The 27423-nt window shown below is 37.9% G+C and overlaps 1 protein-coding gene across 6 annotated transcripts in view; it reads left to right on the top strand.

Annotated features, from left to right (window-relative positions):
- GRIP1 (glutamate receptor interacting protein 1) overlaps positions 1 to 27423 on the top strand; it is a 672771-nt gene that overhangs the window by 465962 nt on the left and 179386 nt on the right. For all 6 annotated transcript variants that reach the window (XM_013056079.2, XM_004752473.2, XM_045072854.1 and 3 more), the window contains exon 2: positions 23008 to 23088. In XM_013056079.2, coding sequence (XP_012911533.1) covers positions 23008 to 23088 — 81 coding nt within the window. The remainder of the gene's footprint in view (positions 1 to 23007; positions 23089 to 27423) is intronic.

Below are 27423 nucleotides of genomic sequence, written 5' to 3'. Positions count from 1 at the left end.
GTCTATATTCATGACCATTTTAATTGTTTCCAATATTTTGCTATTATAAAATTACTATAATGAATATCCTTTTACATATATTGTTTTATACATGCATAAATGTATATGTAAGGTAAATCACCTTAGTGGAAATCTGGGTCAGAGGGCATATGCATTTATGATGTTGATAAATATCATCAAATGACCTCTTCCAAAGTTATACTGGATCATATTTCCACCTATAGTGTGTGACAGTTTCTGTTTCCCCACAGCCTGACCAATATGTATGTTATCCAACTTAGAGGATTTTGCTAATCTGGGAAGTGAAAAAAAAGTGGTATTTTATATGGCTTTAATTTGCATTTCTTATGAGTAAGTTTAAACAACTTTTTTTTACTTTTCCTATCTCCTTTTCTTTGAATTTCTATTACTATCACAGTCTCTTTTTCCTACTGGCCTTTGCTTATAGTGTGTTAAAATCAAATATATGTAAATATCATAGATTTGGGCAAATCTTAGAAACAGATTTCTAACCAAAACCAATCTTTCTGTGGAATATGCCCACTGGGAGTAGAAAAGTTGTATATCCAAGTCATCCCTGGGACCTCTACTTTCCATGGGAAATGATCCTAATTAATATTGAAAGACATAAAAAGAGAATGTGGTGAAGCATTCATATTGCTCAATTAATTCATGTGATGTTTCAAGTACCCTGATATCATTAGCTTTGACTAAACACCATTCTTATAAAAAACAGTGGAGAACTAAAGCTTATTAGATGGATAACCTCATTTTAAAAAGATGAATAGGACCACCAATGCAGCAATTTCCAAGCATTTTTTTTCTTTGGCTAGGTGAAAGAGTGAGCCAGATCTGAAATGGGGTCTCTTTGAATAATTAAAAGGTGGCTTATTTTCCAGTCCTGCAGGGCTGGTTTCTGAAGTCGAAAGACACCTCAAAATATGCATCTCTAACACACACACACACACACACACACACACACACAATTGCTTGTCAAATTGTTCCCTAGCTCTTGAGAAGACAGTTCTGGTTTCATTTCTTCTGTGACTTACCCTTCAGGAACCCAGTAGACCTTTCAGAACACCCATCTGCAACTCTGATAAGGCCTCTGGGGATTTATAATAAATGGGTATTTATAATAAATGGGTATTTTGCTGTCATTTTAGTCCATGGCTGAAATGTGCACGTCAGGATTTGGCCAAAGCAGATTGTCCTCATTCAGGATTAGGCCACAGTGACTCTAAATCCCAAACAGCCACTCATTTTCCCCCTGAAAATCAGAGAGAGAGTGGGTTGAGAGAGATGCAGACAGTCACATCAGTCACTTTTACTTATTTGGTTCGTTGGTTTTCCAGTTCTGAGACAAACACTTTCTATCCTTCCCTCACTTTTTTGTACGCTCGATTTTAGCTTACGTTTGAGGCTAATGTCTCCCCCATCCTCCACCCTCCTCTCTCCACATCTCTTGCTTGTGGTTGGAATGAAGGTAAAAAGCAAAGAAAATCAGATATACGAGACCTGTCATGGGCGCTACGAGGGCCACTTGGCTCAGACCTCACTTTTATAAAGAACTTTAAGCTTAGATTTTTACCATTATTTGTACATATGTGTCCCAGAGATTCATGGACAGCATTGCACGGCGTAGATGTTCCTCTTACAATTTCACAGTGTATGTCCCTGCAGTAGATCACAGAGCTCTAAATGCATGAGAGATAAACATATTTTATAAATCCTATAATGAACTATAAGGCACTCTTTGGAGGTTAATATGTCAATTTGTTCAATATAAATATTTAAGGTATAGCATAATTTGGGTAACCCCATTTCAATTATTTTATTACTAAAAAAAATACCAATTGTCTCAAAAATTTTAAGTAGTGTAGGCCTCTCTCAATTTTATGAAATCCCTAAGTACTCAAAAGGGCTGAATTATATACATCATTCTGTCTCTTAACTAAAGACACCCAGACAATGAGATGCAGCTATAAAGATTTCTGGAAGTGATATTTATAGACGTTTATGGAGAGAAACTAAGTGTCAGTTAAAACTTTCCTGGTCTCATTTCTAGTGACATGTCATTCAGCGGTCCCTGGAAACGTATTTTAAATTCTAACGCAAGCATACTTTAATTAAAAGGTTACCATTTATTATGAACACTAGCATATTCATTTAAGATAAATCAAATTTATGCTTCAAAATTATACTGTTAATGGTGCATAGTGTCTGTGTATTTTGATGCTGAATTTGTGTTTCTTGCGTTGTCAGTGAGTTCTGTACAATTGCTTGTGTGCAATATATAATAAGTAGCAGCCCACTATATTGGATGCTGCAAATCCAGGGACCCGGCCAGGCCGAACTCTGCCTCTTTCCCTTTGTGAACTGTTGGTGGCTCATTGACCCTCTCAGATCCTCAAGACATTATAAAGTCAGGAGGCTGCCTTATAATTTCTAAGTTCCTTCCCAGTTCTTTTTTTTTTTTTTTAAGGATTTTATTTATTTAACAGAGAGAGAGAGATCACAAATAGGCAGAGAGGCAGGCAGGCTCCTTGCTGAGCAGAGAGCCCAACACAGGGCTCAATCCCAGGAACCTGAGACCATGACCTGAGCCAAAGGCAGAGGATTTAACCCACTGAGCCACCCAGGTGCCCCTCCTTCCCAGTTCTTGAGCCCTATGGCCAAATGCATGATTTCATTATTTTAAATTATTATAAAGCATTTTAGTTGCTGTATTTGACTCTATTATATTGTATGTCTATACATTATTATGTAAATATGTTGGTCAGGAAGGCATTCAAAGTATCTATTCAACAAATACATACTATGTGCTAAGACACATGGATTATATCCAAGGCTCCTGCTCTATATTCAGTTCATATTCTAGTGGGGGAAATAGACACCAGACAAGTAAATAAACAGATATGGCTGATAGCTCTAGGTGTTGGAGAAGAAATAGAAATAAGTTAATGGATAGAGAGTGGCTTGGGAAAAGTGGGCCAAATTGGGAAAGAATGCCCAAGGATGAAGAGATGGCATTTCAGCAAGATCAGAATAATAAGAGACTGGTTGTGCAAAGGCCTGGGGGAATAATGTTCCAGGCTGAAGGAATGGAAGGAGTAAGAGCTCTGAGGTGAGAAGGACCTTACCATGGTCAAGGAGTTAGAGGAAGGCCACTGTGGCTGGAGTATAGTGAATGGAGAAGAAAAAGATAGAAAGATACAACATGAAGTAAGAGAGATGAGTAGAGTTCGATTGTACCTGACACCATGGTTAGGTTTCTGCATGTTACTCTAAGTATAATGGAAAGCCTCTAAAGAACTTTAAGCCAAAGAGTATTATGACTTCTGCAGGGGGCTTGGGGGGTGGGGGAGTTAGATAAACTCTGGAAGTCATATGGGCAATAAGTGGGCAAGTTTTGAGGTCTGTTTCAGTAGTGCAGGGAGCTGATGGTGACTTCAGTCAGGGTGGTAGCAGTATGGGTGGTGATAAGTGAATGGACTGGATAAATATTCCAAGGAAGAGCCAGCAGAATATGCTTATGATTTCAAGGTAGAATGTAAAGGCAAAAGAGAATCCAAGATAATTCAGAGGTTTGGGGCTGCAGCAGCTGCCTGAATGGGGATGCCATGAAGTACTGGTGGTAGGGGGAATCAATCATTCTACTTTGGACACGTTAAAATTGAAGTGCCTTCTCAATATTCAGGTGAAATGATAGACAGACAGTTGTATATCCTGAGTCCGGAGTTCAGGGGGAGGCCACGGCTGCAGATATAAATATGGGAGTCATTAGCATTTAAAGGCATGGAACTGGTGGAGATGGTGAGGGTGAGTAGCTGCAAAAAGGAGAGGCCTATCCATATTTATAGGCTGAATGAGGGAGGAGAGAAGGGAAGGGAGATATCAATCCTTGGAGGCCAAAAAAATGTTGATTGTTGAGGTAAGTGGGAAGCTAGAGCCATCTGGTATACCTAAACCCATGCACACGGAGAGATTGACTCCTGTGATGCTGCCAAGATGTCCAGAATGAAGAGATCACAGAATAGTTTTAGAATAACATTAATGAGGGGCACCTGGGTGGCTCAGTGGGTTAAAGCCTCTGCCTTCAGCTCAGGTCATGATCTCAGAGTCCTGGGATTGAGCCCCACATCGGGCTCTCTGCTCAGCAGTGAGCCTGCTTCCTCCTCTCTCTCTCTGCCTGCCTCTCTGCCTGCTTGTGATCTCTGTCTGTCAAATAAATAAATAAAATCTTTAAAAAAAAATAACATTAATGACGAGACAATCTTCTGATCAGAAGTCAGTGCTACCTATACTGCATTTTAAGTGTGTACTGTGTTTATATTTTTAAACTCCAGGATACAGAAGCACTTTTGTAATGCTTGTAGAGAATAAACTTAAATCTGATGAAAAGTAATTGCCCCCTAATAGTGATTTAGGAAAAGAGAACAAATTGGTGTGCCCTGGGCAGCCTTCCAGCAGATGTCTCTCCCTAGCTAGGAGATGATTTATAATACACAAGAGTACTTGCCTTTTGCCATATTTCACTTTTTAAAATAAAATTTTAGAGAAAGAAATTAAAAAGTTCTTTTTTTCATAGTTGTTGCCAGACTGGATGATGATGCCAGCCTGTCCTTTGTCATCATTTGTCATGTAAAGCAAGGACACTAGTGCATGTTCATTATTTAAAAGCTGTGGCTGCCTTGTTATTCAGCTGATTCTCATTTATTTAATTAAAATTCTGAACTGAATAATAACATAAAAAACGTTCTGTGTGTAGATGGTGTGTGCATCCCAGAATTGGGCTGTATACAAAGCAACACCACTGGAGATACTTAATGAACAAACGCAAACCAGATTTGTGCAATTAGTGATAATTATCCATAAAGGATCAGATGAGCAAGTCCTTTTTCTCATTCTAACTTAAACCTTTATGAGGCGCATTAGTCCCAGGGCCACCAGAGCACCATAAAAGAAGTAATTTAATAAATGATATTCTAGTACCATGAAAGAATTGGCATTTGCCTACCTGACGTGTCTGTTTTAGGGGACTGAGTTGTGGCTCTGGGAGGATTTACCATATTATTTTTTTAAAGATATGTTTGATATTTAATAGGTTTCCTGTGTATTTTTAGGATTATTTAACTGTGTTTTTAAGGAGCCATTTTAGCCCTCTTAGAACTCATCTCTAAGTAATTCAATTATGTGTGAACAGCAGTGTCTTTGTTCTCCATTGTCAGGGTTCTGATATTCCCTCATAATAAAATAAAAACAAATGAAAAAGAAGAAGTCTAGGCCCTTAAAAATCCCCATTTGCATGATTTTTATTTCTACTAAACTTGATCAGTTAACATTTATCACGTGTCCAAGAGGTCCCTGACACCTTACCAGGACAGAGTAGCAGGAAGGAGCTGGTGTTAATGAGCCTGTGCCCCACCCCAGGGTCTTTATACACATTCCCCAATTAATTCTCACAAGTTTGAAAAACAGGTATTGTTATCCCTGTTTGAGAGATGAGAAAATAAAGGCTTAGAGGATTTATGTAACGTGCCCAAAGTAAATGGAGAAACCAAGTTTCAAATACTTTAAGACTATAAAGCCTGGATGCCTTCCACATTACCAAATTAACTATCCACAAAAGAAGCCCCATTTCTATGTTTGAATTCTTGGCAGTCATATTAGCTGAGAAAAATGTTAGGCATCAGGTGAATATAATATAAAAACAGTACACACATGCATTCTGTTGCTGTAAGCCTTAAGAAGAAAAATTCTATAATTAAAAAAACCCAATTTAAAAAATGAACAGAGGACTCCAAGAAACGTTTTTTGAAAGAATACATACAGATGGCCAATAGGCACATGAAAATATGCTCAACATCAATAATCATCAGGAAAATGCAAATTAAAGCCACAATGAAATATCACCTCATACCTGTCAGATTGGCTATTAGCAAAAAGACAAAAAAATAAGTGTTGGTAAGGGTGTAGAGAAAAGGGAACCCTCATACGCTATTGGTAGAAATATAAATTGATGTAGCCGCTCTAGAAAACAGCATGAAGGTTTCTCAAAAAAATTTAAAGATTATTTATTTATTTATTTATTTGACACAGAAAGAGAGGGAAGCAGGCTCCCCACAGAGCACAGAGCCCGATGCAGGGCTCCATCCCAGGACCTGAGACCATGACGTGAGCTGAAGGCAGAGGCTTAACCCACTGAGCCACCCAGGTGCCCCAATTACTCAAAAAATTAAAAATAGATCTACCATATGACCCAGCAATTCCACTTCTGAGTATTTATCCAAAGAAAATGAAAACACAATCCAAAGAGATACATGTCCTCCTATGTTTACTGCAGCATTATTTACAATAGCCAAATTTGGAAGCAATTGTCTGTCCATAGATGAATGGTTGGGAAGAGGTGTTATATATACAATGTAGTATTGCTCGGCCATTAAAAAAGAATGAAATCTTACCATTTGTGACAATGTGGTGGGCCTAGAGGGTATTATGCTAAGGGAAATAAATCAGGCAGAGAAAGGCAGATACAATATGATTTCACTTATACGTGGAATCTAAAAAACAATAAACAAACAAATAAAACAAAACAGAAATGGACTCATAGATACATGAAACACATTGTTGGTTACCAGAGTGGGGGTTGAAAGAGGTCATGGGGATGTAATGTGTAGCATGGGGAAGGTGGTCAATAATATTGTAGTAACTTTGTATAGTGACAGATGGTAACTAGACTTGTGGGAATCATTTCATAATATATAAAAATATCAAATGCTTTTGAAGTATACCTGAAACAAATTGGGTATTATAGGTCAATTATACTTCAATTTAAAAAAAAAGAGAGAGAGAGAGGAGGCACCTAGCTGGCTCAGTCAGTGCAACATGGGGTTCTTGATCTCAGGGTTGTGGGTTCAAGCCCCATATTGGATACAGAAGTTACTTAAGTTACTTAAAAATTATTTTTTTTAAGGAGAGAAATTGTAGAAGAAAAATAAAGAATTGCTTTCTCTCACCTTCTTCCAGTTGGCTTATCTTTGCTGGGGGCAGAAACTACAGATGTGGCCAATGTCTGCCTCCTTTCTATTTATGAAATTTGTAAGAGGCCTACATGATTTGCAGTCTAGATCAGAAGAGATCATTTAGTGGATGGACATCCAGGTCTTAAGTCTGATAAACATTACTCACTGACCAGCTCGCCCTCCACTGAGCCTAGGGGCCCATTGAGACCTAGAGGTCCAACCTCTGCACCGTGCTGCATCTCAGTTACATGCAAATATGTGATGCAGGAAGTTTTGGGATCAAAAAGAAAAAAGATAAAGGAAAAGATGATTTTTTAAAAGACTTTATTTATTCATTTGAGAGAGAGAGAGAGATCACAAGTAGGCAGAGAGGCAGGAAGAGAGAGGAGGAAGCAGGCTCACTGCTGAGCAGAGAGCCCGATGCGGGGCTCCATCCCAGGACCCTGAGATCATGACCTGAGCTGAAGGCAGAGGCTTAACCGACTGAGCCACCCAGGTGCCCTGAAAAAGATGATTTAATTATGCAGGTTGCTCGAGGTTTTCTGGTATTTCTTCACCAAATTTAACATCTTTTTTTCCCAATTTAATGTGTAGATATTTAAGAAAGGTGGTAAAGCTTTCTACTTGGTTTAACAAAGAATTGTGTGACCTAATAGATTTTTAGCTCAAATCTCACATAATTGGAATTTGTGAAAAGTGTCCCTTGAACTGGTTTCCTGGAGGGAAGATGCTGACGGGAATAGTGCCAGCGGTGCTTTCATATTTCAGTTTTATTATCTCTGTTTACATAAATGTGACTTTTTCAGATAACGTACAAACGCTTATACTTATTTCAAGCAATACATCCCTAATTGTCAAAGAAGCAGATATCTGAGCTTTATTGTACCCAGCATAGCCATTATGTGTTGTTTACTCTTTCTACCACAGTAAATAGCAAATGTTTTGTTAAGCTTGTCTTAAGCAAAGTAAGAAGCCAATAAATGCTGCAGCATACAGTGGAGAAATGTGAAGGTAGATGATACTTAAAATCAGGACCCAAAATCTTCAGTAGGTTTACACACACATGCATGCTCTGCTAACCTGTGTCCTTCCACAGTACACATGTAGACAGTATGTGTCAATGGTCATCATGCCCACCTGTACAACATCTGGTGTGCTGTATTTGAATTATTCACTTTGGACCCTTGAGATAAATTAACTTCTCACATAACTGTTCTGTTCCTCTATATGCTTGGGGACGTGCATTACGTATTGGTAGGCTGTCTCCAAGCTAAATCCCGTTTCTCTGAAAGCATCTCTTGTGATAATGTAGCAATCCTAAACATAGAATCCCAAAGTCTGTGAATTTTTATAACTCAAAACACCAGTTTGCATGTATTTTCTAGAAGTTGGCATGTCTTGGATGTTCTAGATGCTCCATACCATCTTGATTCTTGCCATTAGCGCTAAGGTGTTGCTCATTTTACTATAGGACTCAGGGGGGGGGGGGGGCGGGGTCACTGGAATAAAGGTGATGGCCTCCAACTTCTGCCCATGGCATCTGCCCTACAGGATAGGAGAAGAGGCTTGTCTTGGGGTTCAAAGTTCCTTTTAGATCTCCTGTTCATATGCATACTTTTTTTTTTTTTACCAGCACTCATAGATATATAGATAGATAGATAGATAGATAGATATGGATAACTGCATCTATCAAATATGTATGTATGAGTTTGTGTGTGTATTTATGTATATGTGTATGTTGACATAGCTATGGATACAAATATATAGATATGAAAATATAGATATTGATCTTCCTGGTTGTCTCCTATGGCATTGATATACACTGATCTAGAAAATTTAAACAATATTCACATTGAAAAAATGCTTAGTGATTTGCTTGTCAGCCTTGGATTTCATAAAAATCCCTGTTTCAAAATACACTGTGGCTCAGAGTTAAGTGCTTAGAAGAACTCTTCTAAAGCTTTGACAGTATGATACCTTAGGCAAATTACATGGCAGATGAGAATCAGTTGGAGAAAGTTTTAGTTATCATAAATGAACCTCCTCTAAGGTATTATTGCTAATAGAATCCAATATAGTTTTCCATGATTACTTTCATGATTGAAGTGTCCCAAAGCAGACCCAAATTCAGTAATGAAACTGACAAACAGTGATGGAAGAAAGGGTTTCTTTTATTCTAGATGTTTGTACACGTCAGTAACTTGCTAATTGGAAAATTCGAAGAGTCCTAGTGAGTATAATGCTACCAAATCAGTTCAAAATTAAACATTCATGTTTTGTGAAGTTGAATTGCATTTTCCTTGTTTGTCCTAATTAACTATAAAAGCTGAATCTTTGTTCAGGCAAGATTTATGTGAAAAAGTAGTGGAGTTGATGAAGTAGACATAACCCAAGGAGAGTTAGACAAGCAAGTAATTCGTGAGGAAATTGTATGTCTGAATAATTTGTCTCAGAAGCAAATGAAGGTAATTTGATCATCTTTGGACTATTAAATCTAGGTACTTGGGTTTTAATTTTTATTTTGCCACTGACAAATTGAATCATTATAGACCACTTAATATCAGTGAATTTCTCTATCTGAAAACTCTGCAAATGGTGTCCCATAGCTTTGAAAAAATAAAAAATGATGTGTCAAGTATCTGCCTCTTCATTATGATAGAAAATGGAAGGTTGGACGACACTCATTTTGGTTTAAACAGACAGAGAACATGCTTCCCTCTCCGCTTAAGTTTGTTTGCTGTGTAAGCTCTCTTTATTGAGGCCGTGCAGCAGTATTAGGAAAAGAATGGTCTGCCACTTACTAGCTGTTTAGCCTTAGAAAGATTTTTGGCTTCCCTGAGATGTAGTTTTCTCATCTATAAAAAATGGGGATAATAATACCTATAACTATCAAAGTAAATCCTCACTCAAAGGAGTTCATATTATGAAGAAAAACAGGTTGGTGATTACAAGATAGCATGGTAAGGGCTATCGTGAAAACATTTGTGGCAGAGGGTCCCTGCGGACTCTTGCCTATCCCTCAGCTTCCTAATATACCAAGTAAAGAGATGGAACACAGGTCAGTCCTGGTGCTTTCTTTACCCTGTTTACTCAATCCTCACAGCAAACCTAGGAAGTACGTACAGTACTATTTACATTTTATAGGCCGAGGAGAGTGGTGTTCAAAGAGAGTAAGTAACTGACTTACACAGTTAGTAAGTAACCTACTAACACAGTAAATGACAGAGCCGTGTGAACTACGAAAGTTGCATTATAGTAAAATTCCAGTGTATTAAGGGGGTTTAATGTTTTACATACAAAAATTATTTCTGGTCTAACACCCTTGTAAAGTTTTGCCTGTATAATCACTGCCTCTCACTGTAAAACCAGAGAGAATCCAAAATAGGGCTTTAAATAACAAAAATCACACACACCCTGGATTCTGACAGCCATGATAAATCCTGCTTTAATCACGCATTAAAAACACATGTCATCTGTTTGATAAGCAGTCATCTGCTATTGCTTGACCTAGCAATGAATTAATAAGGAAAAACATTGGCAATCCAAGGCGTGTGTATGGAGTATCTTATTCCCAAGGCATCCCAATGTGATTCTCACCCTTTGCCCAACGGGCAAAAAGGTGTTAGCTCTAAAATGGTATATAACGACACTAGCTCACACTTACAAATTGACCTAAAACCTGGGAATTTTTTAAAACTATAAGCTATTAAAAAGTAAGTTCAGAGATAGGTCCTGAAATGAGCCAAGGCGAGAAGAGTGACAATCTTGGAAAGAATAGCTAATAGGTGTTCGTCCCTGGGCTTCGTAGGATCCCTGTGAAATTCTTAGGTCTGGCAAAGAGTCTGCACCCATCTGTCCAGTAACTCTGCTGCCCAGAGCCACTCCTGAGTCTGAGAAGTGAGACTGCAGCACCCCTGCTCTGGGGCCTGGCTATTTGTAGATATGGTCTGGGGGAGCCAGCTGAAGAGGAAAGACAGACTTCAGTGAGCTCCTTTGCCAACCGCCCGAGGCATGCCACCATTTTCTTCATTGTATTGTGAGTTGTCGCCTGGTCCAAGATTTATTTTCCCCTTCTAGCTGCATGAACACTAATGAAAGGTTTGAAATATTGTAAGCAGCAGGGTATGAACATGGTGTCTGGAATACGAAAGGAGAGTAGAGACTGTCCCACTATTTACTCATTTTTAAGATGATAAACCACTTGTAGGAACCTGTTCATAACTGCCCTATCAGTAGAGAATGGTTGGCATAGAGCAAGAGTTAGAGAGAGAAATTCAGCCAGATTTCATCTCCTAGAATGCTTGGGGCTTCTTGGCTAAAAGGCATTCTTTCAAGTGATTTGTTTGTGTGCCAGGAAAAAACTTGAATCTTATGTCATAAATTAAGCTAAGAATTCATGGCAAGGAAGTGAGATCTAAAAACTGGGAGCAGATATTTTCTTTTCTAAACTGAAATTCCAGGAAATCTTCAAATGCAGCCGTAAGTCGTATCCTCTATCAGTGATATATAGTCACTCAGAATATACCCAGGGGTGATTTGTGTATGAAAATGTGCCTCTCTTTTTTTTTCTCTCTCTCTCTCTTCTCTCTCTCTCTCTCACACACACACACACACACACACACACACACACACAAGAAATTATAAAAATGGAAGTGCATCAAATTTTGGTGAATAATATATCATTGTGGTAAAGAGCTGACCCTATAAAGACGAGTAAGTTAATGCTTTGTTTCTGCACTTTGCTCCCTGGGAACATTCAGGCTTGTTATTTTCATCTCTATAAGCCTCTATATCCTTGTGTTTCGAGTAGTATAATGGTATCTGCACAATCGTATTGTTGTGGCTATTGATAATGTATACGAGGTACTATGTACAGTGCTAGGCATGTGGTATACTCCACACTGCTCTCGGTTTTAATATAGTAGGAGTTGCCTTTAAATACGCCATGGAGGGGCACCTGGGTGGCTCAGTCATTAAGCGTCTGCCTTCAGGTCAGGTCGTGATTGCAGTATCCTGGGATCGAGCCCTGCATCAGGCTCCTTGCTCAGTGGGAAGCCTGCTTCTCCCTCTCCCACTCCCCCTGCTTGTATTCCCTCTCTCCCTGTATCTTTCTCCATCAAATGAATAAACAAAATCTTTAAATAAATAAATAAATTCTCCATGGAATCTAATATTTAGGGCGAACAATGGCAAATTCTTCCTTTAAACCAGAACTTCTTTTGTAAAATGAATTTATCTTTTGTATGGTGTGTGCGTGCGTGTGTGTGTGTGTGTGTGCATGCACAGTTCTAAGTATTATTGATTTGTGAGGATAAAATTAAACACAAAAGGACTAAGACTCAAGATGTCATACAGTAAGTCCTAAGGATTAGCTGTAATTGTTTACAGTATTATTAGTATTATTTACATTTTTAAGTAATAAAAATTATTTAAATATTTAAAAAATTAAAAAATTTTAAACTACTCAAGTAGTTTGGACTACTTCCTAAAGAGAGCAGAAAGTCAGAAGTAAAGGAAATGTCTCTAAGAAAGTATTTGGGTTATTTGTAGGGGGAATCAATGGCGTTGATGTATAAGGACAGAAGCATCTAAAAAATCATAGATGATTAAGGTCAAACCCTAATTTTTCTTCATGTATCTTGTATCTTTCACATATAGCCAGGGAGTTCAACCTGAGGTTCACTTTTTTTTTTATGTCTTAATCTCTTTTCCCCATTACCACAAAGTCTCATTTCCTGTTTCACTGTTTTGATTATTAATGAAAGTAGACTCTTGAAAAAGATTTGGTTTTTCTTGGCATATTGGAAACATCCTTTGGAGTATTGTTTCTAAGGCCACCACACACTTGAGCCACGAAGGAGGGTTTAATATGTATAGTCCTTGTGCTTCAGGCAGATCAAAGATGCTGGGGAAAACAGTCTCCACTCCTAGCTCCAAAATGTCAGCTTATAAATTTATTCTACTATGTTTCCCGATCTATTACTCAAGAATGCTTCATATAGATTCAGCTTATGTATTAGAAACTGAGTCTGAATGGTGGTAATAATACTTTTTCAGTTTCATCTAGAAATTCAGTGGCAGTCATGGGCTATCTGATCATTTATTTGTATAAAGTAATTTGGCAGAAGCTGGCATTTGTTTAGCTTACACTATACTTGGTTAACAGGAAAAAATAAAAATTAAAAAAAAAAGAAAGAAAGATACTGAGCCATTGAACCAGATTGGAAAGTGGCCTTAGTTATAAAATTGTCACTGATTGCTACCAACAGGTGAAGGCTCTAAAGGCTGTTTTCTCAATAATCAAACCTACACCAGAATGCTCCACCCCGCAACTATAGGCTAATCATTCTTTTATCTAATGATATCCAGTGTTTATTCACTCACTGGCACAAGATGCAGACCTCTTAAAATGATGTCATCCGGATTGCGTTTTGCTTCCTCTTTATTTTTTCCATAAATTTTAATCTCATTCCTGCAACTGATATTTCATACTGAAATGTTCTAAATATAGAAAGCATTGTAGTAATATCATTTAAAATAAGAGTTCTTGGAGAGCCCTGGTTTTTGCAAAAAGGTCCACCTTCTTCTCTGCAGCTTATACTAGATATGCAAAAAGTGTCCCAGACAAAGGGACCAAAAAATGAAGAGATTTGAGTAGTCAAAAGATGTAATCATTTAAATGATCTGGTTTAAAAGCTGTGACCATTGTTATTGGAATGTTTTTTAAAATCTCAGTCCTTTCAATGAAGACATGTTGAGCATTTTGTTTCATGAGTTATCACTAGGAAATCCATGTACTTTCAGAAAATGTTCCCCAAATGTACTCCAGTTGACATTGTGATCAATATGTGTCCAAATAACTTCTTTTCATTATTTTTATTCCAGTATAATTAACATACAGTGTTATATTCATTTCAGATGTGCAATGATTCAACAATCCCATACATTGCTCAGTGCTCAGCAAAACGAATGCACTCTTCATCTCCTTCACCTGTTTTATCCATTCCCGACCCAACCCCCTCTCCCAAACACCGGTTTGTGCTCTGTATTTATCAATGTAAGCTTTTTTTTTTAAGATTTTATTTATTTATTTGACAGACAGAGATCACAAGTAGGCAGAGAGGCAGGCAGAGAGAGAGGAGGAAGCAGGCTCCCCGCTGAGCAGAGAGCCCGATGCGGGACTCGATCCCAGGACCCTGGGATCATGACCTAAGCCGAAGGCAGAGGCTTTAACCCACTGAGCCACCCAGGCGCCCCTCAAAGTAACTAATTAATTTCATATTATTTATTGGTCAAAAAAATTTGGGGAAACCTTAATCTCTCCAAATGTTTTATTTCTATTGATCCACCCAGCTCTAGTCGCTATTACATGCAATCATCGATTCTTATGACCTTCCAATAATATTCAGATATGTTCTAGCCTGTTTATACTCAAATACTTTTCCTGAATAGTGGTGCACTTTTAATTTTTTTATTTTAATTTTTTTTTTAAGATTTTATTCATTTATTTGACAAAGAGAGACACAGTGAGAGAGGGAACAGAAGCAGGGCAAGTGGGAGAGGGGGAAGCGAGCTCCCCCCCCAAGCAAGTAGCCCAATCCAGGCTTGATCCAGGACCCAGAATCATGACCCGAGCCGAAAGCAGGTGCTTAATGACTGAGCCACCCAGGCACTCCAATGGTGCACTTTTTAAATAAGAATTAGCAAATGTGGCTTCAGATAGCCAATACTTGTTACCCGGAAGTAACTAATATTTTTCACTACATTATTATTCTAATACTAAGAGCTTGTTGAACCTAAATGTATTTCATAGTGTTAAGATATCAGGAATAATTAACTGGCATGATCTGGTGGTTTAGTCAGAGAATCAAAGCATATAGCCCTCCCTATGTATGGAAAATGTAGAATACTGAATTTAAATAAAATTTTAGACATTTTAATTGGGATCTAAGATATATTAATGAAAATAAGCCTCATGCATAGTGTCCATCACTCTAGAAATGTCGATTCTTTGGTGATGAGGCCAGTCTGTTACTGCTGTGATTCTTGTTCATCTGTTCCTACTGGAAACAATACTAAGAAGAACATAGGAGTTATCATTTGTGATTCAGACACATGAGCAATGGGAATGCCAGAGGCAGAAAATGTGTAATTTCATGCTCATTAATTTCAGAGAGGATTTACAAGTTAACCTGGCTAGAGATATTACTCTTCCAAAAAATCTGTAGGCATCATCAAGCAGCACAGTTACTGCAGGCCACTTACACAAGGTTGACCAGATGCTCGGTGACCACAGTGGTCCCGTGCATTCCTGCATGAAGATCATAGGCCAGGTTCTGTGCTGGAGAACTTCCTGGTTCCAAAAAGAACTGTGTGCATGCAAGGAAGCAACTTTGTATCTGACAAAAAGAGTTTAAGGAGATGGTACCACAGAAGATTCTTTCCCCCATGTTCCTACCATGAGACAGGACATAACTTTTCATTTTCAGTTGTTTTATACTGGCTCGAGGGGTAGTAACACCATACCATTTCCTGTCTCCACCTTAATCAATCAACTCTTGTAGGTAATCTAACCTTAGATGTATCCGGTTATCTCCATAAAGTAGTCATTTTAGGATTATCAGAGGGTTTAAAGTGAATCAAGAGAGGACATTGCAACAGTTTCATTTCCATTTGAGGAAATAATTCCATAAGTAATTTGATAATTATAGTATTTGAGAACGGGGGATACCATTGAAGCTTTTCTGACAGTCTGACAGCTTCCTGCGAGCCGCCGGTGACACAATCAGGTGACAGTCAGAACAGATGCATCCTCACTACCTGTGCTTTTGCTGTTGGTCAAATCAATTGGACAGAGCTTCCCAAACTTTCATGTGCATACAAATCACCCGAAGATTTTGTTAAATCCAACTCCGTAGGTCTGGGGTGGGCCCTGATTATCTACCTTTATGACTAACTCCCTGGTGATGCCCAGGCTGCTTATCTATGGACCACACTTTGAGTAGCAAGGAGTTACAGAATGGAGCAGGAAGGGAGAAAAATGGTCTTGCAGCAGTACAAACTCTTGTCTTGGCATTGTTTTTAGCTGTAGTATTTAATCCCTGAAATGGTTATGCGATTATGATTAATATTCTTTCAGAGGACATTGTATCATTGTGTTGTGAAGAAACTGTATGTTTGTTTTTAAAATGAAGTCACTCTCTGGATGATTTCTTTATTTAATGTTCAAAAACAAAGGGCCGGTCCCCTTTAAGTACATAAAGCATGTCTGTGTCTGATTTATAAAACTGTACAGAGGCCTGCAGAATCGAGGAGAGACAATAATGTCCAGCAGATGTAAAACAACTAACAAAAGAGAGGAGGGAAACCATCTCTTCATAGGAAGAAGACTGGACCAGAGGAGCACGCTACCTCTGCCTTCTACCATCGAGCTCAGATCATTCCCACCCCTTCTGGTTTAAACCTAGTTTGTGGACTACTTCATCCATTAGGCAAAGAGATTAAGCTAATTCACTCTCACGGTCAGATGTCAGCAGTTACCCATATTGTCACTTCAACACGCCACAGTTATAGAACTGAAGCCCATGTATGACTCAGAAGCTTCTGACTCTAGGAAAAATTGAGGGTGCGTTTTTTGGTTTGGCCCTAGGGAGAAAAGGTTATTTTATCAGAGACTAAGAACTATTTGGGATTGAAGAGGAATATTGGGCCATATTTTTTAGTGTGTTTTTCTTTACATTATGTGGGTCATGGTGCTTGCATTTATACATTATTTTAATAAGGTGTCTATTGTCAAAACCCTTTTACAACTACCCTATAGGGAATCTTGCTTAAATTTTAGAATGTGCCATCAAACCTCCAAGGCAGCAAACTCAACTGGTGGTCTAGTGTCTAAAAAAGAGCACAGCTGATTTACAATACATTCATGCTGGCCTGGCATAAAATGTTCACAAGACCCAGGTCCTGAAAAGATTATGGTCCCACATCACACAAGACTTGCAGGTTAGTTGAAAATTAAAATGGCCTGTTTCTTGATTTTTCTGATTGCAGAATTCTGGATACGTTTTTTTGCAGTGGAGCTCCCTTTCTTTTCCCGTGTGCCCCCTCCCCCACCAGTACCCTAAGCCTGTGCTAATTTCCCCCCTCAGCTAATGAAGCTCATGTTCTAGTCTCAAATCCACGAAGCAATAAGGATTCTTCAATCACCATTCCACTTAAAGTTTTATTATCTTTTATCCACTTTGAGTCCTACTTTGCACATAGTAGGCACTAAAATTTGTGGAATGTAATTGAATTCAAGGGACAGATTAATCCCTTCACAATGGATTTCATTTTGTTCATTCATGAAAAACAGAGTTTACTTCTGAGTTCATAATGACGTGCATGAACATTGTGGCATGAGCTGCCTATCTCTCCGCTGCTAGGAAATGGTCATAATGTTTAATTGCACAAAATGTCTTTTTTTTTCCTAATCAAGAAATTAAGGGATCCGTTGGCTTAGCAGGTGCCTCAATTGTGCATAATTAGTTGCTAGGAATTGTTAAGCATAAGCTGATTAGTCTCAGCCCGAGAACATTAATTTTTTTTTCTTCAACAAAGCCATGAACATAGCTAGGGGTTCTTGAAACAATATTCATAGCTGCTTCCTCTGGGAAGCCCAGACACTAGGAATGGGGGAGGCAGAAGACGGAGAGAGAACCAGCAGCCTGATTACACATGGATGCTATTTGATGTCAGGCAGCCGTTCAAGGTTATGAGAACGGGAGGGGACCTGAGTGCGTTCCTCAAGATGTGGTTTTCTCAGTTCCAGCATGGGCTTTGGTCATGATCCAGAATGAAGCATTACTCCTTAGGTGCCTGCTGTTAGCTTTCCAGGCTTATAAACACCAGCTTCACTTGGAATATGTAATCAAAACAAATGATCTGTGTTTGCTCCTCCTGTGTTTGGCACATGAGGAGACTGACCAAGCTCGAGGGAATGGGAGGGACAGATGGTCTTCCCCATTGTTCTACTTCTGTTTTATGTATATGCTTGACTAAGCCCTTTCTGTGCCTCTGTCACAGTGTCATTTCTCCATTTAATGGAGGGTATTTTCCCTAGCCTCATGGGATGTCACTCTAAAGGCGCCCTGTGCTCTTCCTTGTTAGAACCAATATATGCTCCTGTGACAGTGGGTGGCCATCAAGTGTGACAGTGATTATTTAGCTGCTAAGATGTCATTAGGAAAGGCTGACAGTTCTGACACCCTGTGATGCCCTTAATGATTACTCATAGCATTCACTTCAGTGAGCAGTAGCTCACCAGTTGAAAGTCTGCTTTGCCCCTGTGATGACTTTCAATAACGATCCCTTTTTAAATGACCCACCATCAAAATCAAAGCTGGAAGTCCTGTGTATAAATCAGAAGTCTTTTGCTTATTAAAGGCATTATTTTAAAGGTTGTTTGAGAAATCTTTCTGTAGTCTGAGTGAAAATTAAAGGAAATATATTTTAATACTAGTTTTACAAAGATCACAAATTTTTAACATACATGTTAAGTCAGTACTTAATAGCTGCCAGGTGATGATATGACATTGAAAGGAATAAACTATAAACCTAGAAAAAGAAAATCAGAGGTAGGAAGGAGGATAGCTCATAGCAAATGTTTGGCTTTCTTCAGGTTGCTTATTTATAATAAATGCTCTAATCTAAAGTTGAGTATCATTCAATCATCTATCAGCAAATGTTTAATGAATGCATATTACGTGTCAGACACTGTTCTGGACACATAACACAGGTATTATCTACTGATTCCTTTCCTTGACCTATTTTTTAAATTCATTTATGTAATTGGGTGGAACTTGAAAGTCTATTTAGTGTCTCCCTGATAAGATAAAGAAGTATTAACATGAATCTTACATTCAGTGAATCTTTTAAGGTCCTTACTGAGGAACCGTGCATTATATTGGCTTTTATTTTAAATTTGTATCTTCAAAAAAAAAAATGAACTAAAAGTATAGACTGGTTCCATGGTATAATTTAAGTATATTTCTTTTCAGGCAAACAAATATGTGGAGGAAGGTGGGGGATGAGATTTAGATAGACACAAAAGGAATTAGGTATGATTGCTCCTTTTTCATAGCCCTCTCCATAGGAATTAACTTATACTGTGCAAGCTCCCCACTGGAGTGATGTGTCCAGACCTTACCTGTGTGACACAGAAGCATGTGACTAAGAACCTATCAAAGCTCATTGTTCACCTATGAGGATATAGCATAAGGAGGAAAGAGCATGTGAGTAAAAATAAAAGAAAACCAATCCAGACTCACTCTAGTTGTGTTTTCTATAAATTTACCTCTCTGGACACTAAGTCCTGACTATCAATGAAAAGAGTGGTCTAAATCATCCCTTATAACCATTGAGATTCTAATGATACATCAACCCATCTCCATTAAGGAACACATGAGAAAACTGCAATAGAAGATTCCATAACTTTCCGTGACTTTATGCTCAAGGATTAAAATGTACCCCAGACCTTCTTATCCTTTAGTATCCTACTGTGGACCCGTCAGCCACTGATTTATTCAGTTTCTTTTCTCCACTTCTACTTTCAAGCAAAGTTTGAATCAAGAGTTGACTTTGAGTAAATCACAGCAAGAGTTCATGTCCATTATGGACATGGGTAATTTTTTATAAAAAAGTTGCCTCCTAGAGGTTTAAAATAAACATATTCTTAGGAAAGGTTTATTTAGAAATTGACATATGAAAAAAATGCTCAATTTCACTCAGCATCAGGGAAATCCAAATCAAAACCACAATGAGATTCTACTTCACACTGATCAGAATAACCAAAATTACCAACTCAGAAAACAACAGATGTTGGCAAGGATGTGGAGAAAGAGGAGCTCTCTTACACAGTTGGTGGGAATGCAAACTGGTGCAGCCACTCTGGAAAACAGTATGGAGGGGCACATCCACCCCAGTGTTTATAGCAACAATGTCCACAATAGCCAAAATAAGGAAAGAACCCAGATGTCCATTGCCAGGTGAATGAATAAGGAAGATGTAGTGTATGTATACAATGGAATTTACTCAGCCATCAGAAAGAATAAAATCTTACCATTTGCAATAACGTGGTTGGAACTAGAAGGTATTATGCTAAGTGAAATAAGTCAGTCAGAGAAGGACAAATACCATATGATTTCACTCATATGTGGAATTTAAGAAACAAAACATGAACATAGGGGAAGGGGAGGAAAAATAAAATAAGATGAAAATCAAAAGGGAGGCAAACCATAAGAGATGATGTAGTCTAGGAAACAAACTGAAGGTTGCTGGAGGGGAATGGGTTGGGGGATGGGGTAATTGGGTGATGGGCATTAAGGAGGGCACTTGGTATAATGAGCACTGAGTCTTATATGCAACTGATGAATCACAACATTCTACCTCTGACACGTATAAAAACACACATGCAGGTGTTAAATGGTGCCATACTGCAGAGTTGCTGTGCTCCCCTTAACTCTCATGATAGATGGTGCCAGGATTCTGACTCCCTTCCATTAGAAATTATTGCTTTCAACCTGACTAACTTTGGCAAACTATTTTTAGACAATATCCAATTTACTTCAGTCTGGAATTTTAACCAATACAACTTTTGGCTTCTAGATTTTTGTTTACACTCAATAAGGACACTCGTAGTATGGGGAGTCGGGTGGAGGGCGGGGGATGAATATGTAGAGGCTGGCCAGGTGATCATCTGTAATGTGGTTCCAACCTTATAAGGATGTGCATAACTAGACAATCTCAGCTCTAAATGTGGAAACTTTTCAAATATAAATAAGAAAACAATTTTACCAAGGTTGACTACTTATGTAGTGCAAAGTGATAAATTTCAAAAAGAAAGAAAGAAGAGAGAGAGATGGAAAAAGAAAGGAAAGAAGGAAAGAAGAAAGACCTCCTTAAAATAGAGTGTTGAGTGCAAAAATCCCCCAGAGTGTCCTGGGCAAATCTCTTATTGCCCTTTAAGAAAATCCAATACTGGATTCAACCCAAGACTTTAATTGGCTGGACTCTTGACAAATTGAAAACTGAGGAAAGCCTTTAGGCTTCCAAGACACTGTTCCTAAAACTGGTGGTTATGATCTATATCTCCCTGGCTCAGCGTTGTATACTCATACAGTTTCAAAGTTTTAGATTATGAAAGAAAAAATATTTTTAATTGGTTTTATAAAGAATTCTGGTTTTCACTTAGAGTAAATTTGTTTTAATAGGTGCTGTATAAAGCCTATTGCCTGGTTATGAAGTCAGTGCTGTGAGAAAAGCACTGACATACTCAAGAGGGGCAGATAGAGACTTCTGTAGTGCAATGGTTACATTTTGTGTTGTGGTTTCTGATTATGACTCAAAATTGCATTTTCAAGGAGAAGAGTCAAAGACCAAGGATATTGTATCATAAACAAGAATGATGCTGTTGATTGTATTGGTATCTGAAAGTTGGTAGATTACATTTAGGGTTGGAAGAACATAAAGAATTGTGTGACAAATGGAATATAAACATGAAACAGTATGATTTCCATTTTTTAAGTTAATTGCAGCCTACAGCAGTATTAATCTTTCTTTTTTGTCATTGCTTATAAAGGCCTTGTTAGTTTTATGAAGAAATCGTGAATAATTTCAACCAGAAGTACATCCTAGAACAGAATCCAATTCCTCAATTTTGAAACACAGACCACTTAGTTGGGAGAACTAATGTTTTCAAATGATAAAGCCTACTTGCTGAATTAAATCACTGTTATATTTAACAGTTTATGATGTACAGTGTTGTTCTTTTCGATCATTTAATGACTTCCTATTCCAACAAAAACCACAATAAACCTACCTTACACTGTGACCAGAAGTACCATTTGGATCATCTAGCTTGACTAGATTTGCTAAATAATTATTTTACATTATGTCTACTCAGGCCATATACATCCTATTCTTGAAAATATTTAAGGTTGTCACTCAGACATCTCTTACTTTATGCAAATGCCCCATGCAAACTGGGAAGAATACTTCCTTTCTTTTTTAACTTTAATATTTGCCATCCTAGATCATTACTCCTGTATTCCAAGCCAGAATATTTTCTATATTTCTAAAATACAGAATTTTCTGTATTTAAATATAAGTTACTTTCCTTAAATTTTCATGGACCCATCACTTCTATGATCTTGTCACATAGTGTTTTGTTCGTTCAGCTTCTTGCCTAACTGTCACAGATATGCTGAGCTTTAGTCCTTCTGTCTTTTCAGTTGTTCTCCTCATGGTTCTGTAGGTTATTTTTTATCTCTTTCTCAAAGAGGGTGGCTTAGTCCATTGCAATATACGTTTCTTTTGCCAAACCATCATTCCTCCCTTGTTCTTAACATAGCTTCTCTGGTTTTACTCTAAATGTCCCAATCCCTTCATTTTGCTTGGATACCATTTCTCACTTCCAAGAGGAACCTACTAATTCTGTGTGTCTTTATTTTCCTGCAATACTAATGCTCTGTCATCTGCTTATAATGCTCTGTCATCTGCAATATAACCTTTCTTCTCATTTCTTTGACCTGATTACTCTTAGTGCCCCCTGAGCCGTTTTATTCCTTCTTTCTCTTCCTCTTAGTGATATTCACTGATACTTCTGATCAATGCATCTAAGTGAAAGGCAAATAATTTGTACACTATATTTGCATAGTTCTTATCATTTTTATGCCTTCATGTACACAATAGCTTGATCCTGACAATCCTAAGAGGTAAATGAGAGAGTATCTCCCTCTTTTATAGGTGAGAAAACGAATGTTCAGAGCATTTCAAATGGCTTGTCCCACAACTAAGTCAAGGTTAAGACTCAGATCTCCCAACTCTTTCTCCTATCCGTACCATATCACCTCTCTCTGGCAGAAGGATTGCAATCCATTAAAAGGTCTTCACTGCGTTAGAAACTGGATGGAAATTAACCAAACGCTTCATTGTACCTTTGCAGATGAGAGCCCCTACACTAAATCCGCCAGCCAGACAAAGCCGCCTGATGGAGCGTTGGCTGTGAGGAGACAGAGCATCCCAGGTTAGACCAGACTGTTGGATTTTTCAGCTGTTTTACTTTTGAACCCTGTTATTTGGTGATCCTAAATAGTTCCGACTTGGTAATAAAAATCAATGCAATTTCATAGGGTGTAGACTGCATTCTACGCAACTTGTTCAAAGGATATTCATAACAGCTAGCCTTTGGGAAAGCTTGCCAACTTGTGAGAAATCATCTATGTACAAATCCTTTGTAAAATGACTTGAAGTTATGTCCGCTCTCACTCATTTGCTTACTCTCTTCTCTGTTTCCAGGGGGTGACTTTCACAGCAGCATCTATTTCTTTACTGAGACATACCAGCCAGAACAAAAGGGTTCGAAATTGCTGTGGCAGAACGTATATTTGCTGAATAACAAATTGGTCCTTTCTTCTTAGCTCTTTGAACATGGATTGACTTCCAGGGCAACTCTTGTAAAATTCTGGGACTTTGTCTCCTTAGGAAGCTGTGATTAGGATTCTCATACTTGAATAAGTGATACCTGTTTCTTCAGCAAAACATTTTGGACAAACATCTTAAAATGCCTTTACTCCAAAACTTCAATAGTTTGAAGCTTTGATTTTGAGAATGACACAAAAGTTCTAAAGAAGGAAAAAAATTCAAAATACTACTCAAGCTTGATGTAAACGAGTTAATTCATGGAAAACCGCTTATGGAAGCAACTGTTCTTAAGAAGGGTTAAAACCATTAATACATTTAGACATGTATCAAAAATAATATCTTTATGTATTTTATATGAGTAGATTGAGTACCGCCAAACCTTAGCTGTGGGATTTTAGATCATAGTAGTTTAACAATTCAGGAGAAATAAAGCAGTATTTCAAACATTAAATTGAATGGTTTGGCAAACTCTGACAATGAAAACAGGAATTTTTCTATTTGAATAAGAGCAATACGAGTCCAGTTTCTGAGCAACCCTGCCCATGATTATTATTTACTTTTATAAGAATGACATGTGGTTATTTTTATTTTTATTCTGAAGGCTTGGATTCGTTATGAAAGTACATGGCTTGTAAAGAGGCATATTGTGAACGTGTTATACATCCTTGTTTGTGTGCTTTGAAGATTCTAAAGTAATTTGAATTCTATAATTGGATAGCATCACCCAGTGCCGAGATTTCTTCTATTCCATCCTATAAAACATCATTCTTAATGCTAGTCACATTTAGAAAAACTACTGTAATCAGCCATGGGCTGTGTTCTCTACTTTCTCCTTGTCAGCAGTAAGGAAGTGCCCAAAGTTTGAAGGTCAAGAATGCCAATTATCCACCAATTCCTTGCTGGCTTCTTTACATTACCTGGTATGCACTACTCCTCTGCTGGAAAGAGTGAAGAGATGTCCTTGTGTCCTTAACACTTTATGTGATATTGGACAAAAGCACTGATGATAATCGTGTTTTCTTTTCATGGGTTCTCTAGTGTTACTAAATCATAACACATATTTGAGGGACAAACTTCCCTAAAGTCATTCAGTAGTTTTTTTTAGTTACATGCTAGGTACACAGAAGCCTTTCATCATAATCCTCAGTTCATAACACACAGTAATTCTTTATTACAGAACTTTTTCCTTTGGTCCTCCTAGTATCAATTTAATTAGAATCATGAACCTTTTTTGTAGGCTTCATGGGTTATTCTCTTAGGGTTTACACATGGACAGACATCTTTCTCTTCCTCTCTGGAGAGGTAGCAGTCAGAAGGGTTGGGGGTCTTGATAATCCTCTTATTTAGAACAGTCCAAGAAGAGAGACTTCACCAGCCAGAAACCAAAGTGGTTTAAGTGGTTTAAGAAACCAAAGTGGTTAATAGCTGATTATCACTTACTTTATTGTAAGGAGAAGATTAAGGAACTCCTTAGAAACTGCTTCCTGATTTTCAACACTTGGAGTTCCGAACCTTTACTTACTTGACTTTACTGTCTTACTTTAAAGTCCCTATTCATTCTTGTTCTAACAAAAAGGGGAGATGAAGGTCCTCCCTTGATCTATGGCCAAGAAGTTACTTAAGGAGAGATCTAACCCAGCATCCAAAAGACTTGACCAGTCACCTACTATGTTTACAACATTTGTACCTACTAAGTCCACAGAGCAAGAGTCTGGGGAAGTGCATACTCTTTGTTAATTGCAGAATCTTTAGCTAAAAAAAAAAAATCCTAAAAGATTCTCCTTTTGAACTCCATTGGACCACATGAAGCCATAAGAGCAGAATGCAAGCTTATAGTCTTTGTTCCTTTCTCCTGCACTCCCTGTCTTACCCCTGTCAAATGAGTTTTACCGCCTTGGTAGCAAGGAAGGCTGTAACTAGGAATGGAACAAGGAATTGAAGGAAGGCCTAAACAGGTCTTTCTTGGCTAATCTAGCAGAACATGGATCTTCTCAGTGCAAAGGTAGCTCTGAAGGCAGATGTAGCCCTGCAGCCATTTTGCTACCCAGACACCATAAGGAAACACAAGGAAGCTGGAACCTTAAAGGAGCTATGGTTTTTCTCACCCAGACTCCACTCTCAACAGTCCTATGGTAGTGACTGAATTTGATCATTCTCATTAGCACTTTCTCTGATGAAAGGGGTTAGAGTGTAGTGGAGGGTGTAGGGTAGTGGAAAGCACTTCTTGATCCAAGTTTTATGAAAGCTTAGTTCTTTGAAACTTATTCTACAAATGTAGACCTGGTGCTTCCTGGAGTAAATAGTTATATGCATATGCATAGCCAAGATTTCTTAACATGGGTTCCACTGTATTCATGGCATAACAAGGAGCAACTTGTAATAATTCTGTCCAAAGAGAAAACCTTGAATGTTAACAGAAATATAATTTGCTTTTCATTCACATCAAGATCCACCACCCCTGTCTAAACTCAAAATTACTGCAGCAGTTATTTTATACTCAAAAGTCAAATATGTGATTTTCTTAAGTGACAATTCAAATTGTAAATCCTTTCATCCTCCTCCTATTCTCTTCTCAAAAAAGGGAATGGATTAAACGTCTCTTAGGAACAAAATACATTTGCTTTGGATAAAGGGGAAATGCATTATTCATGTTATTTGGAAATTTGTCATTTTAATCATGTCTCTTATGACACTAAATGTGAAGGAAAAAAAGATTTTTTTAGCCTTTCATAAAGTTTTGTAAAATTTTAATAATGATGATAGTAAAAAAGCGACATGAGTGTCTCTACAACACTGAAGTTTAAATTTAGATTAAAGACCTGTTAAGTCTGTTAAAAAATATTAAGGAAACATATTTTCAATCTCTTTTCTGCCTGTGTTTTTTTTTTTAATCAAAGAGAAGATGATTTCCAAGTACAAAGATATTTTGAAGTAACAGATTCTACCACACATCTATGTTTATTAAAAAGAATCACTTGATCTGTTCCCGTTTACTTGACAGAGTACTGGTGAACTGAAATTTGGCCACTTCAAGGATCTGTCCAAATTAGAGGAAATTTCTACTGATTCTTAGTTTAACACATTTTGCAATAGTTTGTTGCATTACCAACTTAGAGATGAAAGATTTAATTATGTGTCTAATATTAATGAAGGGAAAAGATAGGATACTACTGTAGAGCTCAAGGCCTAGAGTTAGTGTATTATTTATTTGACATGCTTCCTCTTTCCAAGTAGGACAGCTTCTTTGATTATGCTAGTCTTGGCAAAGATATCTGGGCAGTTCAAAATTGCAAGATGTCAAGCGTTCACATCTATTGTATTTCCAAACATCAGCGCCCCAGAAAAATTATCTTATCTGTAGCCAGAATGGGCTACAAAAGTTCATGCAGGATTTTTTTTCTCCTAGAATATAAAAAAAGACACATCAGTTTGGCCATAATGGAATAAAGTTTGTATCAATCTTTCTTACCTCTCACATTTGGGTATTTGCCGGGGGAGTAAAAATATGGAGCTGAGTCTGAAATGTCCATTAGCCCAAGATGTACATACCCAAGCTGTTTAGAATACATCCAGGAAAGGGTCAACACCTATGGAAAAATCAGTCTGGAGAATACTACCGGGACCTTGGCACCACAGAGAAGCTGGCAACATTAAATCAAGGAGGAAAGTTCTGCCTTCTCTGTCCAGCACTTTCCTGTCTTCATTAACACACAATGTGACACTATATCGGTCAGCATTTTCATTATTACGGCCCATAGAATATGACATTTACACTAGGGTTTTTTAGCTATAAGATTGTGTATGGGGGCATGTATGTAGTTCCACCACAGAGTTCCTCCAAAAAATAGGGGAGTCTCATTGGTGGCAAACTGCAGCCAGTGGAATCAAGTAAATATCCTACAAAGAAAGGTGCTGCACAATGTATACGTGTATCAAA

This window comes from Mustela putorius, unplaced genomic scaffold, assembly GCF_011764305.1.
Source record: "Mustela putorius furo isolate JIRA1106 unplaced genomic scaffold, ASM1176430v1.1 tig00537227_pilon_pilon_pilon, whole genome shotgun sequence".
NCBI classification, from domain to species: domain Eukaryota; kingdom Metazoa; phylum Chordata; class Mammalia; order Carnivora; family Mustelidae; genus Mustela; species Mustela putorius.
The sequence above is the reverse complement of the archived record's forward strand: the minus strand, read 5'-3'. Positions and strand labels throughout refer to the sequence as shown.